Source organism: Leopardus geoffroyi, chromosome C2 (genome assembly GCF_018350155.1).
Source record: "Leopardus geoffroyi isolate Oge1 chromosome C2, O.geoffroyi_Oge1_pat1.0, whole genome shotgun sequence".
Taxonomy (NCBI): domain Eukaryota; kingdom Metazoa; phylum Chordata; class Mammalia; order Carnivora; family Felidae; genus Leopardus; species Leopardus geoffroyi.
Genome location: NC_059333.1, coordinates 75,029,282 through 75,043,667, shown reverse-complemented (window position 1 = coordinate 75,043,667; position 14,386 = coordinate 75,029,282). Strand labels below are relative to the sequence as shown.

The 14,386-nt window shown below is 33.0% G+C and overlaps 1 protein-coding gene and 1 long non-coding RNA gene across 8 annotated transcripts in view; both read left to right on the top strand.

Moving 5' to 3' along the window:
- Positions 1–14,386, top strand: part of OPA1 (OPA1 mitochondrial dynamin like GTPase) — an 85,885-nt gene that overhangs the window by 9,706 nt on the left and 61,793 nt on the right. For 4 of the 7 annotated variants that reach the window (XR_006718418.1, XR_006718419.1, XM_045502569.1 and 1 more), the window contains exons 5-8: positions 17–70; positions 741–808; positions 9,000–9,110; positions 14,082–14,135. Coding sequence is in view for 5 of the 7 variants with exons in the window: in XM_045502569.1 (XP_045358525.1) it covers positions 17–70; positions 741–808; positions 9,000–9,110; positions 14,082–14,135 (287 nt within the window). In the remaining 2 variants the exon portion in view is untranslated. The remainder of the gene's footprint in view (positions 1–16; positions 71–740; positions 809–8,999; positions 9,111–14,081; positions 14,136–14,386) is intronic. The other 3 variants (XM_045502571.1, XM_045502572.1, XM_045502573.1) reach the window with 3 other exon arrangements.
- LOC123611078 lies at positions 1,645–8,347 on the top strand. The gene is made up of 2 exons (XR_006718421.1): positions 1,645–3,606; positions 6,665–8,347. It is a non-coding gene; the product is annotated as an uncharacterized LOC123611078 (long non-coding RNA).

Sequence of the window (14,386 nt, the reverse complement as noted above, 5' to 3'; positions counted from 1 at the left end):
TGCTGATTTTTCACAGGTCACAAATTGGTTAGTGAAGTCATAGGAGCTTCTGACCTACTTCTCTTGTTAGGTGTGTAAACAGACATTTTTGCTGACCTTAACATGCCTTTTAAATGCTTCTAATAAACTAGTTGCAAATAAATTGCAGACCAAATTTATGCTGCTTATGCTGAATTTTAAAACTCCAGAACTCTATTGGGCAAATTCCTTATCTTACAGGTGAAAATAATAAAATAATTATCTTGCAGTAAAACTAAAATTCCTAAATACATTTCTATAAGATTAAAAGTATTAAAAAGAAAGTTTGTTTAACCAAAATATTTTCTTGAAATTGATCTGATCATTTCTGATAATTGAAATGAAAAGTAATTTTAGTTTGTCTCATCTGTCCTGTCACCCTTTGACATTTTAAATTTATTTTGTTACCATATGTGGTCTGTAACGGCAGTGATATAGGACTGAACTGTAAGTACTCTCCTGGAAAATTATCTTCATCAGAAATTGTCTTTTTTAATTGTAATTTTCAGTGATTTGTTTTTAAATAGGTTAAACATGTCCTATAATATTTACAAAGGTTTTTTTGCGTAGGTTATCAATGTGTTCCTTAAAATAAGAATAGTTTTTAATTTTCAAAAAAGTGGGTTTTATAAAAGTCCATTTGCCTTTAAATTAGACGTAATTTGGAATTTCGGCTGTTGATATCACTGGAGAATTTAAAGGACTGCTTATTTATCTTTAAGGTTCACCTGGAGAAACAGCATTCAGAGCAACAGATCACGGATCTGAAAGTGACAAGCATTATAGAAAGGTAAGTATAAGGGAGAATTCTTCACACAGGTAGTCTGAAGAGTTAAAAAAAAGTTTTCACCTACATGAAAGGTTTGAAAATGGTAACATCTGAGGAGCAAATATAAAAGCATCTAAGTAGAGGTGTTGTTAATCTTGGTACAAAGTGAAAGGTATTGTGTGACAGTTCTGGAAATATAATTGGAGAAGCCCATTGCCTTCAAATATGTTGTGAAATATTAGTTTCAAGGATTGGCTTCAACAAAGGGTCTTGTTGTTAAATATGTGTGGGAAAGCTGATATAAATAAAACAAGCAGGCTTTTCTTTTCCTTGGGATTTCTCAGACCTCACATACTTATGTGTATTATAAATCCCAGGAGAAGTCAAAGTGTACAGAGTTTTCCAGATTTATTTAGCAACAGAACCCTTTTTTGTGAAATGTATTTTAGGGACTAATGTTTCATGGCATACGCTTAGGGAAATATTAAAGGAGTAGGAAATGGGTTGTTAGGGGATAAATTGATTCTGTGACATTAATAGCAATTGTGTTTGGAGTTATTTAGGGTGTGTTAATTTCAATACTTGTGTTAAAATCCATATGAAAGTTTTAGGAGAATTGCTAATTAAAATAACACATTCATTGCTCTATTTATATTCATATGTTAATTTTCTTAGTCTTCATTTTTTCATCTTTTGGAATTGGTAAGTTAACTGATTCCTTGCAAGTTTTTCTTAAAAAAAAATGTAGGTAAATATTTGAAAAACATGTTCTATGAACATTTAAAAATTAAGTATGGAGTATGTAGCTTTTATATTGAAAGTTATGGTTTTTGTAAATTGAAAGGAAATAATTTTATGTTTATTTTGAAAGTGGAAAGAAAATACTTTCTATGTATAGGTTTCCTTCTCTCTCAAAGATAAAAAGTTTATCTTTGAACTTTTTACATGATATTCCAAGTTTAAATTCTAGTATTTCAAAAGATTTTTCTCTTGCCTTTTAACTAGATCTTTCTTTTGGAGAAAACTTATTTTAAAATGTGTGTGTATGTGTGTATGTGTGTACATGTGTTTGCCTTTTAAGTTGATACCTTTTCCATTGGCATTTTAACCAAAGGAACACTTGACTATTCATGCTACTGGGGGGAAAAGTTTTAATAGAAATTAGCCTATTATGCACAGCTTATTTCAAACCAAAGACTTGGCCCTTAATGCAGGTAGATTTTATATGTAGAGAGGCACTAATCTAAGGGGGAAAGGAAGCTCTCTTATAGGATTAGCGGTGTGGTTTCTTTTTGCCTAGATAAGGTAGGCGAGGTCTGCCTCTGGTATTCTCTGGTATGGTCTAGGATCACTTTGGTGAATGAGAAACCTGTTTCAGGGTCTAACTCACATAATTTCTTTAAAATCCTGCGAAAGTGCTGAATGAATACTTGACAAATGATGAGTAGCTCTGCAATATAGAAGACAGTGGATCACTGGGAATTTAATTATATTCACAGATTTTATTTTATACAGTAGACATGAAAGCAAATTTATTGCTTTATTTCATAATTTACTTGAAGGTAAATACCCTCATATACTATTTCCTTTTAACTTTTTCATACTTTATGATGATTATGTTGCCCATTAAAAACCTAGCAATTATTACTAAATCTAGAGTTTTAATTAGGCTGTTTTCAATACAGGCTAAGTTAAATTGTAGTCAATGCTAGTATAAAAATTTACTATACAGAAAAGTATTTCCAGCCTCAACTGGTGGTTTTAAATTCTGTTAATGTGCAGCATTATGTGTTTCAAGGCTTGACTTTTATCTGTAATACTTGAAGATGATGAACCACTCAGGCAAGATGCAAATAAACTGACTTTAGTAGACTTATCTACAAATTAATGGCTGAATGTGAGCACGGAAGGAGAGACTTTCTTCGCAAAAGCCTTTTTGAAATTACTCTAAAATGTTAAGTTTGAAAATTTGAGTAGTGGTCACAGGTGGTAGGATGACATCCAGAGATTAGTTGATATTTTTTTGATGGTTCAGAATGTTGTCTGAGAGTCCCAGATAGAAGGTGGTATTTAGAGTTTGAATACACTAAGCAGTCATGCATTAGCTTAATGGTTGTCTGGTTTGTACCAAAATTTCTGGCCAGATTTATACTAGAAATGTAAAAGTAAATGTGAATCCGATTTCTTTTTTTTTTTTTTCTTTTTTAAGTAATAAACTGAAAACATTTCTACAACTAGAACTAAAAAAGGAAATTTGTCCTTTCGGATAGAAGAACACATGTGGAGAGTGTGGGCAGGTAGAAGAAGTTAGGACCTGCGAAGTCAACTGAAGCGAGAGTGATAGAATTGAGAGCACACACATGTCAGATTGTTTGAGTTGAGTCCAACAGAATGGATAACACTGTGACCTGACTACCTGTGGCTCCCAGTTTGGGGTCACTAGACTTTTGGGCACTCTGGAAAAGTTGTAATTGAGGTCTTCAGAAAGTCTAAAAAAGCAGAAGACATGTATTTCTGCATAATACTGCACCAGCTAACATAAACATCAGTTTCTTTGACTTTGTCTGGATCTATATCCATTCAGTTTGTAGACAGTAGGTATGTCTATCATGTTGACCAGAAGTTCTGGTATGTATTATCAGTAAATTAAAAACTGGAAAAATATTGAAAACACTTTTCAAGGAATGTTTTCCGTTAATCAGAAATTTTAAAATTTGTGTCCACTGGAGAAAAATATTAGAGCCCTTCGTGAACTGAATAATATCCTTGAGACCTGGAGACCTTCAGAATTACCTGAAGGCAAATTGAAAATTGAAGTGGTGAGCCTATTTTAATGAATAATTTATAAATCTGTAGGTTTCCTTATATTGATCATAACACAGACAGGTGACAGGACCACTTAGTGAATCATCTGTTTTAGATTCGGTAAGATTGTCTGTTCTAGTGCAAATTAAATGAGAAATTATATTTGTGCTTTTGTTTTATCATGTTTCTGATAGCTCATGAACATTTCACAGAAGTAAGCAACATGGTCATTCTGAAGATTACAAATACATTTATAGTTTATAGAAAATATTTGAAGGACCTTTTAAAAGTCCAAATCATGAAGGGTGGAATTATTATTTTAAATATAATTATTAGACAGTAATTAAAGTTCTTCCTTTTTACATGTTATGCTAATTCCTTTTTTGTGGCTTTATTTCTCTTGTACCTCCCAGCTGAAATCTCTGTCTTCCCTCTTCTAATTTTTACTCATCCTTAAAGCCTAAGCTCTGTTGTCCCCTTCGTGAAGCCTTCCATAACCATTTTAGTTCCATTAATTATACTCTAAAGAATGAAAACAGATGCCAGAGGAAACACTATTTACTTTGGTTTACATTCTTTAATGGCCTATTTCTGTCATAAAATCTCTGTCCTCAGAACACCTAGGATAAAGCAGAGCTTTTAGCAAAATTGACACAGCAAAAGAGAGGCTAATTGAAGTAAATGAACTTCATTCATGCCAACTGGTAGGCCCCCAAATTTTATATAATAGGTGTTTTGATCTGATCACCTGTGAATTTCTCTTGGCCTTTGATATTGGGCACCTACTGAGGAGAACAAGAATGTGACAGTGGTACATGTGCTTGGTGTTCTAAACTGTAATGAAGCAGTGTTGCTTAAGTAGGATTTACATTTCTAGGACTCCTCATGCAACAAATACTGTAGTAACCTGGGCAAAATGAAATTCTCACAACCAATATCATCAAGTAACCACAGATCAGTAAACTTGTTTCCTGAGCAGCTAAGTAGCAACTGTACTAGGTTAGACTCTTAGCCAGGAAGCCAACCCACTTGTGCACCACAGTGTAGTAGTTGGGAGGCAGAGGGATCAGAGGAAGAAAAGCCAGGAAAATCTGCCTGAAAAAAAGTGGAATGGCAAACCAGGCAATCTTATTCTATTGCTTCATAAGCACACTGTGCTTTTATGTCATTTAAGAAACATTAAGTAAGTATATACTGTGTACATAATACTGTTTTTAGGTGACAATTTAGAACAAAAGGATTTGGCAGAAGTTGTAATATTGATAGTAACTATCGGTAATAGACTGATTTGCTCATCTCAAAATTATCCATTGTAGAAATTGTCCAAGTATTAAAATAAGAAATGGTATTTCTGAACTGAAGCAAGGTGGATGATCCAAATGGAAAGATGTATTTCCTTCTGCTATCCATTAATTGACCTTTTTCAGTTGGCCATAAATACCTTGAGCAGAGTTATGTATTAGTGGGAGGGGTAAAATAGGAAAATAGTTATTTTTAACTAATCAAATAGAATTATTCAAATTTTGAAAAGTAGTTTAATGCCTAGGAGTATTTTTGAATGGAAGGGGAAAGAAGTCTTCACTTTCATAAAGTTCTTTTCTGGACCCAAGTTACTTTTAAAACTAATAAAGCAGGGTTGGCACACTTTTCTTTAAAGGGCCAGGTATCTTAGGTTTGCAGGCTTTAAGGTCTCTGTGGACTATTCAGGCAGCCCATCTTCTTAGTAGTTCAAATATGCCTTCTGATGTGTTGTACTGTTACCATTTTCTTTTTTTAAATGTGGATTGAACCTGATGGGATCAAAGCCACTTTGGAAATAGCTAGACCATCGTGTCAACAGGATGGTATCAGGTGTAAACTGTAGTCACACTGTCTGCATTCAGATCCTGTCCTTCCTGCTTTCTGAGCTATGTGATCTTGAAAAAGATCAAACTCTTTGAGTTACTGATTTCCTCTTTTGTAGAAGGGGGAACCCTACTGGATAGGATTGTTTTGAGAGTTTTGTAGCCCTTTAGCACAAAATCTGCACATAATAAAAATTAAGGTGATGTTGATGACCATGATCATTATTGCCTTACAATTTGAATTATTCCATCAGTTAATTGCCTATTAACATTATTTGATTAATTTCCTCCCCGTAATTTCCGTGGAGTCTGTTCTGAGGACTGTGAAAACTGGGAAAATAGATCATCGGGCTGATGTGTAGCTTATTTACAGAATACACATTTGTTCAGAAACCCAATTTGGATTTTATACTGGAAACTTTGTGTGCATTATTAGGTAAAAGTAGGTCATAATTTGATTCATTCAAGGAGCAAACATGTGCTCAGCCCTAATTTAGGTATCAGCTGTAACACATACCTAAAGTGTCAGATGTTATTCTAGGTGCTAGATAAATATACGAACAGGATAAGGATCCAGCTCTGCTATAAATGTTTAAAATACTGTTAAAAATATAGTGTCTTAAATATGTTCACATATAAATGACAAATAATTTTAAAGTGTCTTAAAAACTTTCCTATCAAACTCATTAACTTTTAGATTTTCACAGTGTATTCAGTTGATATTTTGGTTTTTGGAGTTATCACTGATTTTCTTGACCTGATGTTATAATTTTTTAAAAGTCTGACAATACTGTATGTGAAATACGAGACTGTAAGAGCTGCGGTGTCAAATTGGCAATAACTCTTGAGAGAGTGTATCATCTGTAGTTGTTGTTTATTTTTACTGTTTATCATTATTTACAGTTACTATGTTTTATATTTAATGCATATGATTTTAACATAATTACATGCTGTTTCTTGAGAGAAAACTATCTGAGCTTGGGAAGATATTTATTATATTTTGTCTGTTTAAGGAATGTGTCTTGCATAGCAGTTACACACATTTCTTTCCCTTCCTTATTCCACATGGCCTTAGCTCAGAAGCTGTATAGCCTGTAGCCCATCACTCAGTATTTAGGGTGAGATTTGATGTCCAAAATTGAATAGAGGTAACCTCCTTTAGTCATGTAATATAGTGTGAATAGTTTTCTCTGTGTCTAATTCTTGTTTTCTTCCTACTTCTTTTTAGGAGGTAACAGTTAATTTCAGCTATCTTCACATAACAGTGCTTCAGTAACAGACTTGGAAGGAAAGTGAAGTGTTACTAGAAAGAGGGTGTTTTCTTACAATGTAATAGATATTAAGTATTAGCCATATAATTTGTATGTAGATAGAAGCAATGGATTAGGGAAGGATGTTTAAGCTGTGAGTAAAAAAGAATCTTGTACCTGATAGACCAGCAAGCATAGTTAAGAAATGTGGAATATTTGCTCAGTACTTTGACATCTTATAGAGTACTGGTGGTATGTTAATTAAAGCCCAGGTACACTACTATATAAGCCAGCACAGGAAACCTTTAAAAGGGTATTACTTTGAGATATCTAAACACTCGGATGATTAGAAGTGGTTATAGTAAATGACTAAAAATAAGTTTGATTATTATTCTTTCTGCTTCATGAAGAGCAATGATACAGAAAATGAAAAAATGACAGATAATTAGGTAAATGATGAGGGTAGTGAGTTGGCATTGTCTTTCTTTGATAGATATATCAAAGACCATAAAGTATTAACTTAAAAGAGATATCTTTAAAGGTAGCCACAGGTTTTTATAAATATATTTTCTGCTATTGAATTTGGAAACAGATGTTGACAGTTCAGTTGTGTTACTTGCCATTTTGATGTTCTCTCACTTGTCATACAGAAATATCAACTAGTCTCATCCTTTGATTTATAGTAAGTCATCCAGTTTCATTATTGTTGGCATGGCCTAATGTATTAAAACTAAGAGTCAAACAAAAATTCCCCAAATTATATGCTAATACTTTCCCTTAATTTAAAATGCTTTACTATAATAGTAGCTATCCTATTTGTATTTGCTTCTTTTCTGGAAATCTTTTATTTATAGAAGTCTTTGGCTTAATAAAGTAAGTTATTAAGCCCCTGGATGAGTCTACTAATTAAAATTTGAATGTAATGTTAACCAGTATTTCAAGAAACTTCCTAGTTGTATTATATAAAATGTAATATTTTGGGCAATTATTTTAAAAAGCTCTGAAGCTATTTGAAACTCTCAATGTAGGTTATTTTAATGAGTATTAGTTTTCCTAGCTCTATTTTTATAACTTGGTAAAAATTGAGTTCATTGTTCTCCCAGAACACTCTTCCTGTGCAGATTAAATAGTGACTTCATTCACTGAGGTGTCTAATTGAGAAAATATTAGGCTTGTGACATTTTCAATTCTTTGTTGTCTTTTTCTCTGTTGTCATTTCTTGAGGGCTATTATCTAATAGGCCAGCAATTAAAAATACTATACAGAAAATGACATGTATTGGGTATTCTGCCACATGTAAATACATTGTGATAAAAATTACATTAGTTAGCATGTCATGATTTTTAAGTGGAATGAATTATAAACATATAAATGTTGATTGTGTTGTACACAGGTCCAAACTAGGTTTTGTTTCATTTTAAATTTTCATAATAACTGTATTATTTCCAAATCCTAACTATGTTCTTTTATAGTGCTTTTGCTCTAGTAATTGATATATTCTTATATTCTTAGAGGCTATTTTTACTGAATGTCAAAACAGCTCATAAAAAGTGAAAATTCAGTCAGACTACTTATTTTATGTTGTATAAAGTTAAAACAGTGCCTCAAACATTATTTCTTAATTTGCAAAAAAAAAAAAAAAAAAAAAAAGCTAAATTTTAGTCAGATAAGCTTGTATGTATAGGCATGTAGAATATATGAATTAATGTAAAACCTTGATTAACTTGATGCTTGGAAACTCAAATTAATAGTTTTGAGGGGCTATGGTCTTTAATTGAAGACATCAGATATCAAAGAACAAATACATAATAATAATTTAATAATGATGTATTCTCCATTCAGTTTTATGAGAATTATGGTGGACAATTAAAAGATTTTTTCCCCCTTATGTTTCAAGTCAGAGGCATACACTAGTTCATATTGGCAATTCAAAACTAAGGGTTGAGGTAATCAGTTGTTAACTGCAATGCCACTTTCCTTGAGCATTCCAGTTAGTCTAGGTTTTACTGTATATTAATATTATACATCGGGCTCACTTTGTTCAGCCGACAGCCACATTGCATTTTCTTTTCACTTTTTAAACTCTGCTGTTTTATATTTCTGAGACATCTAATTTTACTGAGGGGAAAAATGGAAATGTGGTACAGAGCCCTATTATATGGTGGCTTTCTAAAGGTACATAAATGCGTTTCCATTTTTGTTGTAAGCTGTCCCTTCTTCCCTAACTTACATCTGTTCCTTGCTTGTGCCCTTTGGTTTAACATTGTTCTCCTCCCCAATTTTCCTCTTCTCCTCATTGTAAACTCATGGCAGGGTCTGCTTGGTGAGCTCATTCTCTTACAACAGCAAATTCAAGAGCATGAAGAGGAAGCGCGCAGAGCCGCTGGCCAATATAGCACAAGCTATGCCCAACAGAAGCGCAAGGTGATGGATGGTTTAAGGGGGCTACTGACGTGTTCACACTAATCAGCCATTTCAGCCAAGATCATGTCATCTTAATACCTTCATGGACTCCAATTATGAGTAATTATTTTTGACAAAATAAAAATTTGAAAGATATATAATACAAATATGTAACTTTCCTAGAGTGGATAAGCAAATCCAAAATGTTAAACATAGGATTTATTTTCTGAAATGAGATGATCTGTGAGGGAGCACGGATTTGTATTTAGAAAAGAATTATGAATTGTGATTTACTTGGTCCAGTTATTGAGTCATCCTAGGTTTGTAGCCCACTTATCTGTGGTTCTCCCAAGTTTTCATTTCTAAAATGTAAGGGATTACTGTGGATGACCACAATTTAAATTATTTAAATAATGAAAATTATAGTTTTAGTAAAATGAATTCAGCAGAAAATACTGTTATTTCTTACAGAAGAAAACTGTTTTGATGTAAATTTTGGGCAAAATTATTCTTATATACCTTGATCAAGTCATTAAGTTTTTCCACAGTTGTGAAGTCAGCACAAATAAATTTTCACCTCGGATGACTGAAGGATTGAACATTGGAAAGTTGATATAATTGAGGTTGCTAAAAAACAGATTCTAATAAAAGTCAGCATAAATCTATATAAATGTTTGGTTATTGGTACAGTCAAGAAGTCCTTAAAAGTATGCTTTCAGCTGTTACATGATCTTATGGTGTAGATCTCAAGGTTAATGTTCTGAAGGGGCTTGAGTCAAAATGAAATGAATGTAATGATTTTAAAGTTATATTCTGAGATCTTGACATCAGCTTAATTATGTTGCATATATTAGATCAGGAAAGTTTTAAAGTCGTATACAGATTTTATTCAGGAAAAGAAATTCAGCCATTTAATTAGGTTCCTGTAGGTTCTGATATTGAAGTTACCGAATACTATAGATAATGATTGAATGCAATAAATTTGCTTACTAACCTTATCGCATTTGGTGATGGTAATATTTGAGAGTATGCCTCATAGCTTCATTTATCTTTTCAGTGTCACTTCCTGGCTTTTCTCAATTCCAGGGCTGTGGAATCAACTCCTGTATATTTAGCTTTCAGTGAGCGAACAACATAGGTGGAAACAGAGAATAAGTTATTTTCCTGTTTGGTTAAGTTAAAGTAGATGTGTTAAACCAAGGAAGGGTTTATTTTAAATGGTGCTTTAGCATTCTCTGTTCTGTATTTTGTTGAAGTGCCATTTAAATATTCTAACAAATTGGATGCTTAAAGCAAACCATCTGTTCCTTAGCTTTGTTACAGAAAGAAGGCAAAGGAACTACTATATTCTGGTATGTTACTTAGAAATATGGATAGCTCTAGCTGCAAGTTGTTCTTGTTTTTTCATAATGGTAAAAGAATTTGAAATGAGTCCCATAGATCTGCCTTCCATTTTAAGATTTTAAGATACAGTTTAAGATTATCAATATACTTTTGAACCTGACGTTTTAAGGGATATTAGTAGTGAATAATGTTCGTTTTCCTTTTTTTTTTTTTTAAATTTTTTTTTTCAACGTTTATTTATTTTTGGGACAGAGAGAGACAGAGCATGAACGGGGGAGGGGCAGAGAGAGAGGGAGACACAGAATCGGAAACAGGCTCCAGGCTCTGAGCCATCAGCCCAGAGCCTGACGCGGGGCTCGAACTCCCGGACCGCGAGATCGTGACCTGGCTGAAGTCGGACGCTTAACCGACTGCGCCACCCAGGCGCCCCAATAATGTTCGTTTTCTACATTGCCCAAGTTTGATGTTCATTTGAGGTCTACTTTCTAGCCTGCTTTCAGGTGTAGTGATACCATTTCATTTCTGATATTTTCAGATTATTCATTTAACCATTTTATTCCTCATTTTCCCCTTTTGTAAAATAGCAGCTGATAGGACTGTACCTCCGTCTGTTTTGTTTATTAAGGCATACTTAGGAGAGCACCAAACAGTCTGGCCCACTTTGGAGTTGTGTGAAAGTAAATGGAACTTTAAAAACAATTCCTGCTCTTCTATGATGGTGTCATACCCCTTACTGCATCTTTCCCCGATTCCCCCTGTAGTTGGTACACAGGTGACTTTTCAGCCCTTCACTGTCCTCATGATCCCAATCTTAATTCATGAGATTTATAGCATTCCTCTGGGTGTGTGAGGTTTTCTTGAGGTACAAAGCCACAGCTTCTTGTTGATTTTTAATCATCCTTCCTTACCTTCTTGAAATGTAAGTAGGCCTTCATTTTTTATAGTAGCAGCTAATAAACTGTCCCTGTAGCTCATGCAGGGACGTACACGTACATGGAAATGTTTGCGAGTCCCTTATATGTGTATTTTGCTATTTCAGAATGGCCGCAATGGCTTAGTAGGAAGAAATACTTAAAATTTAAAAATCAGGCTTGGTTTTGTGAGGAGCTAGTAAAGGTTTTTCTCTTTCAGCTTTAGCTTGTTTCTGCGGAGGATTCCGCTCTTTCTCCATCAGTTTCACAGCCCTGGAATTGTAGAAAAGTTCTGGTTTCAAGACCATTGATACCCATTTCTGTCAGGGTGAGTTTTAAATTTCATAATGCAAACAGTATGTTAAACAACAGGGCAAGAACTGAACTCCTGTCGTAAGTAGCTGAATTTTACCAGCAGAGTGCATCAACGTTAAATATACCGACTGCCAGTTAAGATATTGAGTAAGTGATACGTGAAAAATAGCATGTGCTGTTCCCTTAAGAAAATATGTAAAAATATCTTCTCGGTATCTTTAATATTTATCTTGTAAACCTAAAGGTTTTCATCTTGTTTCCTAGAAAATGTGAGGTCTAATTCTTGACTCCACCACCACCTGTCTTTTAATACGATGTTGATTTTGATGTTCCATTAAACCAAGCAGATAGGAAGCATATTGATAAAACTGTGCATGAGTCATACCTAACACTTGTGCCAGAAAGGGCAAGTGATAAATCTAAATACTCCTAAAAATCTGAATTTATAAAAATCTTAACAGTCATCATTACTAAATTCTAATATTAGCATAAAGATTGTTATTTGTAATATTCTAGTAACCTTATATCCTTTTAACCTTTTATATACCCTTTTTATTTTACCAAATTACCGAGTTAGCCTTTTATAGTCCTTGGCTTACAGTAAGCATTCTAACTTTTTGTGTAATTGTATTAGTTTCTTAACTCTTGCCCCAGATGTAGACTAACACTGGATTTTCTATTGTAATTAAGGACATATTGCATGAAGTCATGAAATATTCACATTCAAAACTAAAACAGTTTATGCTAATACTGTTTATATAATTTCATACTAATTTAGCTAGTGTCAGATGAGCATTTAATGGAACAGAATCCAAGTACCTTTTAAAATGAATTGAGAATTTAATATGCATAACATTTTTATGAGTGCATTATTACAGTATGATGGCATGCCACATGAAAACAATATGGAAGAATTTATTTCTTCATTAGTCTTCAAGATTTTGTTCTTTGGGTTATTGGTTCCTCCCCAACTTGCTTGTTTCCTCACATTTTAGGCGACTATTAATAATTCTTGTCCATTTTATACGAACACAATCAAATGAGAAAAGTTCTCTTCATAAGTGTCTGCTTGCTATATAAGAATGAGAAAACAGCAATACAAAATTTGTTTTATATTCTCTTTTCTTCTAATTACTGAATCATATTTGGATATTTTTAGGCATAGACTTTTAAGGAAAAAATAATATACTTACCATTTGTAGCAAGCATTGTCATTTTTATTTACAAGAAATTTGAGGATTATTTTGAGAAAGTATTTGGAAATAGGAATTAAAACTGCAAAATAAATTTTTATTGTAAGGATTAAGAGTTACTAATATCTACCTCAAGAAGCAAATCATTTAAAATTTTTTCGTATATATTTGCTACCATGATATCTTGATTGCTTGAATAGCCATTGAATGAAAGTGAACAAGGACTTACATGAATTTTACCTTGAGTTTTGTCTCCTATGAAATAAATTCATGTTTGCAAGTTTTGATTATTAGAAATTAGATCATTCTTTTGAAAGACTGAGTATGACAACTTCACCTCACCAAGGAGTCAAAACACAGTTACATGGATTTGCCATAATTGACATCATTTTAATTAAAATTGATCATTGCGTTTCATATTTAGAATTGTACTGTGACTATAGTCTGATAATGCAATAAAGTTCTATGTTGTTTTGGGGCATCTTATCTTAGAGTTATCAGCATTAATAACAATTGGAAGTAGTTTCCACAATAGCTGTAGATTTTATCCTACTTTTGTTTTATATTTCAATCAATTTTAGTTGCTTTACTCAACTTTATTGCTACTGATGCATTGACTGTATTATGGGTTAGCAGATCTTGTACTGGAACTGAATTTAAAAACCAGCATCAGGCTCCATGTAAAGCTCTGAAAATACAGGGTCTTTGCATTTATTAAATACTTCCCTACTTATAGAATAGAAAGGTGTAATATATGCTTAAAATATCACTATGACCAATGAATTTCGTCAGTAGCTATAAATGATAGCCTAACCTGTATAAGTTCCCTGAACACATTCTGTAGGTATCTGTGCCCTTTTTCTCCAAGCATCAAATGCCTGTCCTTGAGAACAAAACAGCCTACGAAAATGGTAGTGACCGTGTGTTGGTCTCTTCATTTTATAACAACTCATTCATCAGAAATCACTAGAATAGCATCCTGAAAGTGATTGCTTTTTAAGGCTTTTACTTATGAATACAGTTAGGAAATTTTGATGAGCAATTGTAGTGAATATAGTTTTTTTTTTTACTTTATTCATTAATCACTTGATTTAAAATGTGCTTTGATCAAATATGCAGATGAAGTCAGTATTTATTTTCAAAAATACTTTTCAAAAAATTTAACTTAGTGCCCATTTTACATAAATCCATTTCTCTGGAAATAAAATTAATTTATTTTAAATGTTTAGGTTACAGACAAAGAGAAAATTGACCAGCTTCAAGAAGAACTTCTGCATACTCAGGTAATTCTGATGAGTAGAAAGAACCAGGGACTTTATGTTATAGTCTTAAGTTTGGTGATGTGGAAATTTTTTTAAGAAAGCAAAATTTGGAGTGGTTTGATGATACACGCTTATTAATAAATGTAAAAAAAAAGTGCAAAAGCAAATTGATAAGGAATTTGGTAAGTGTGGTTAACTCCTTCTATGTGTAAAGACCTGTTTTTTAGTGAATCTTGTGCTTCTAATTTTAAAGAAAAACTGCTATGAAAAAC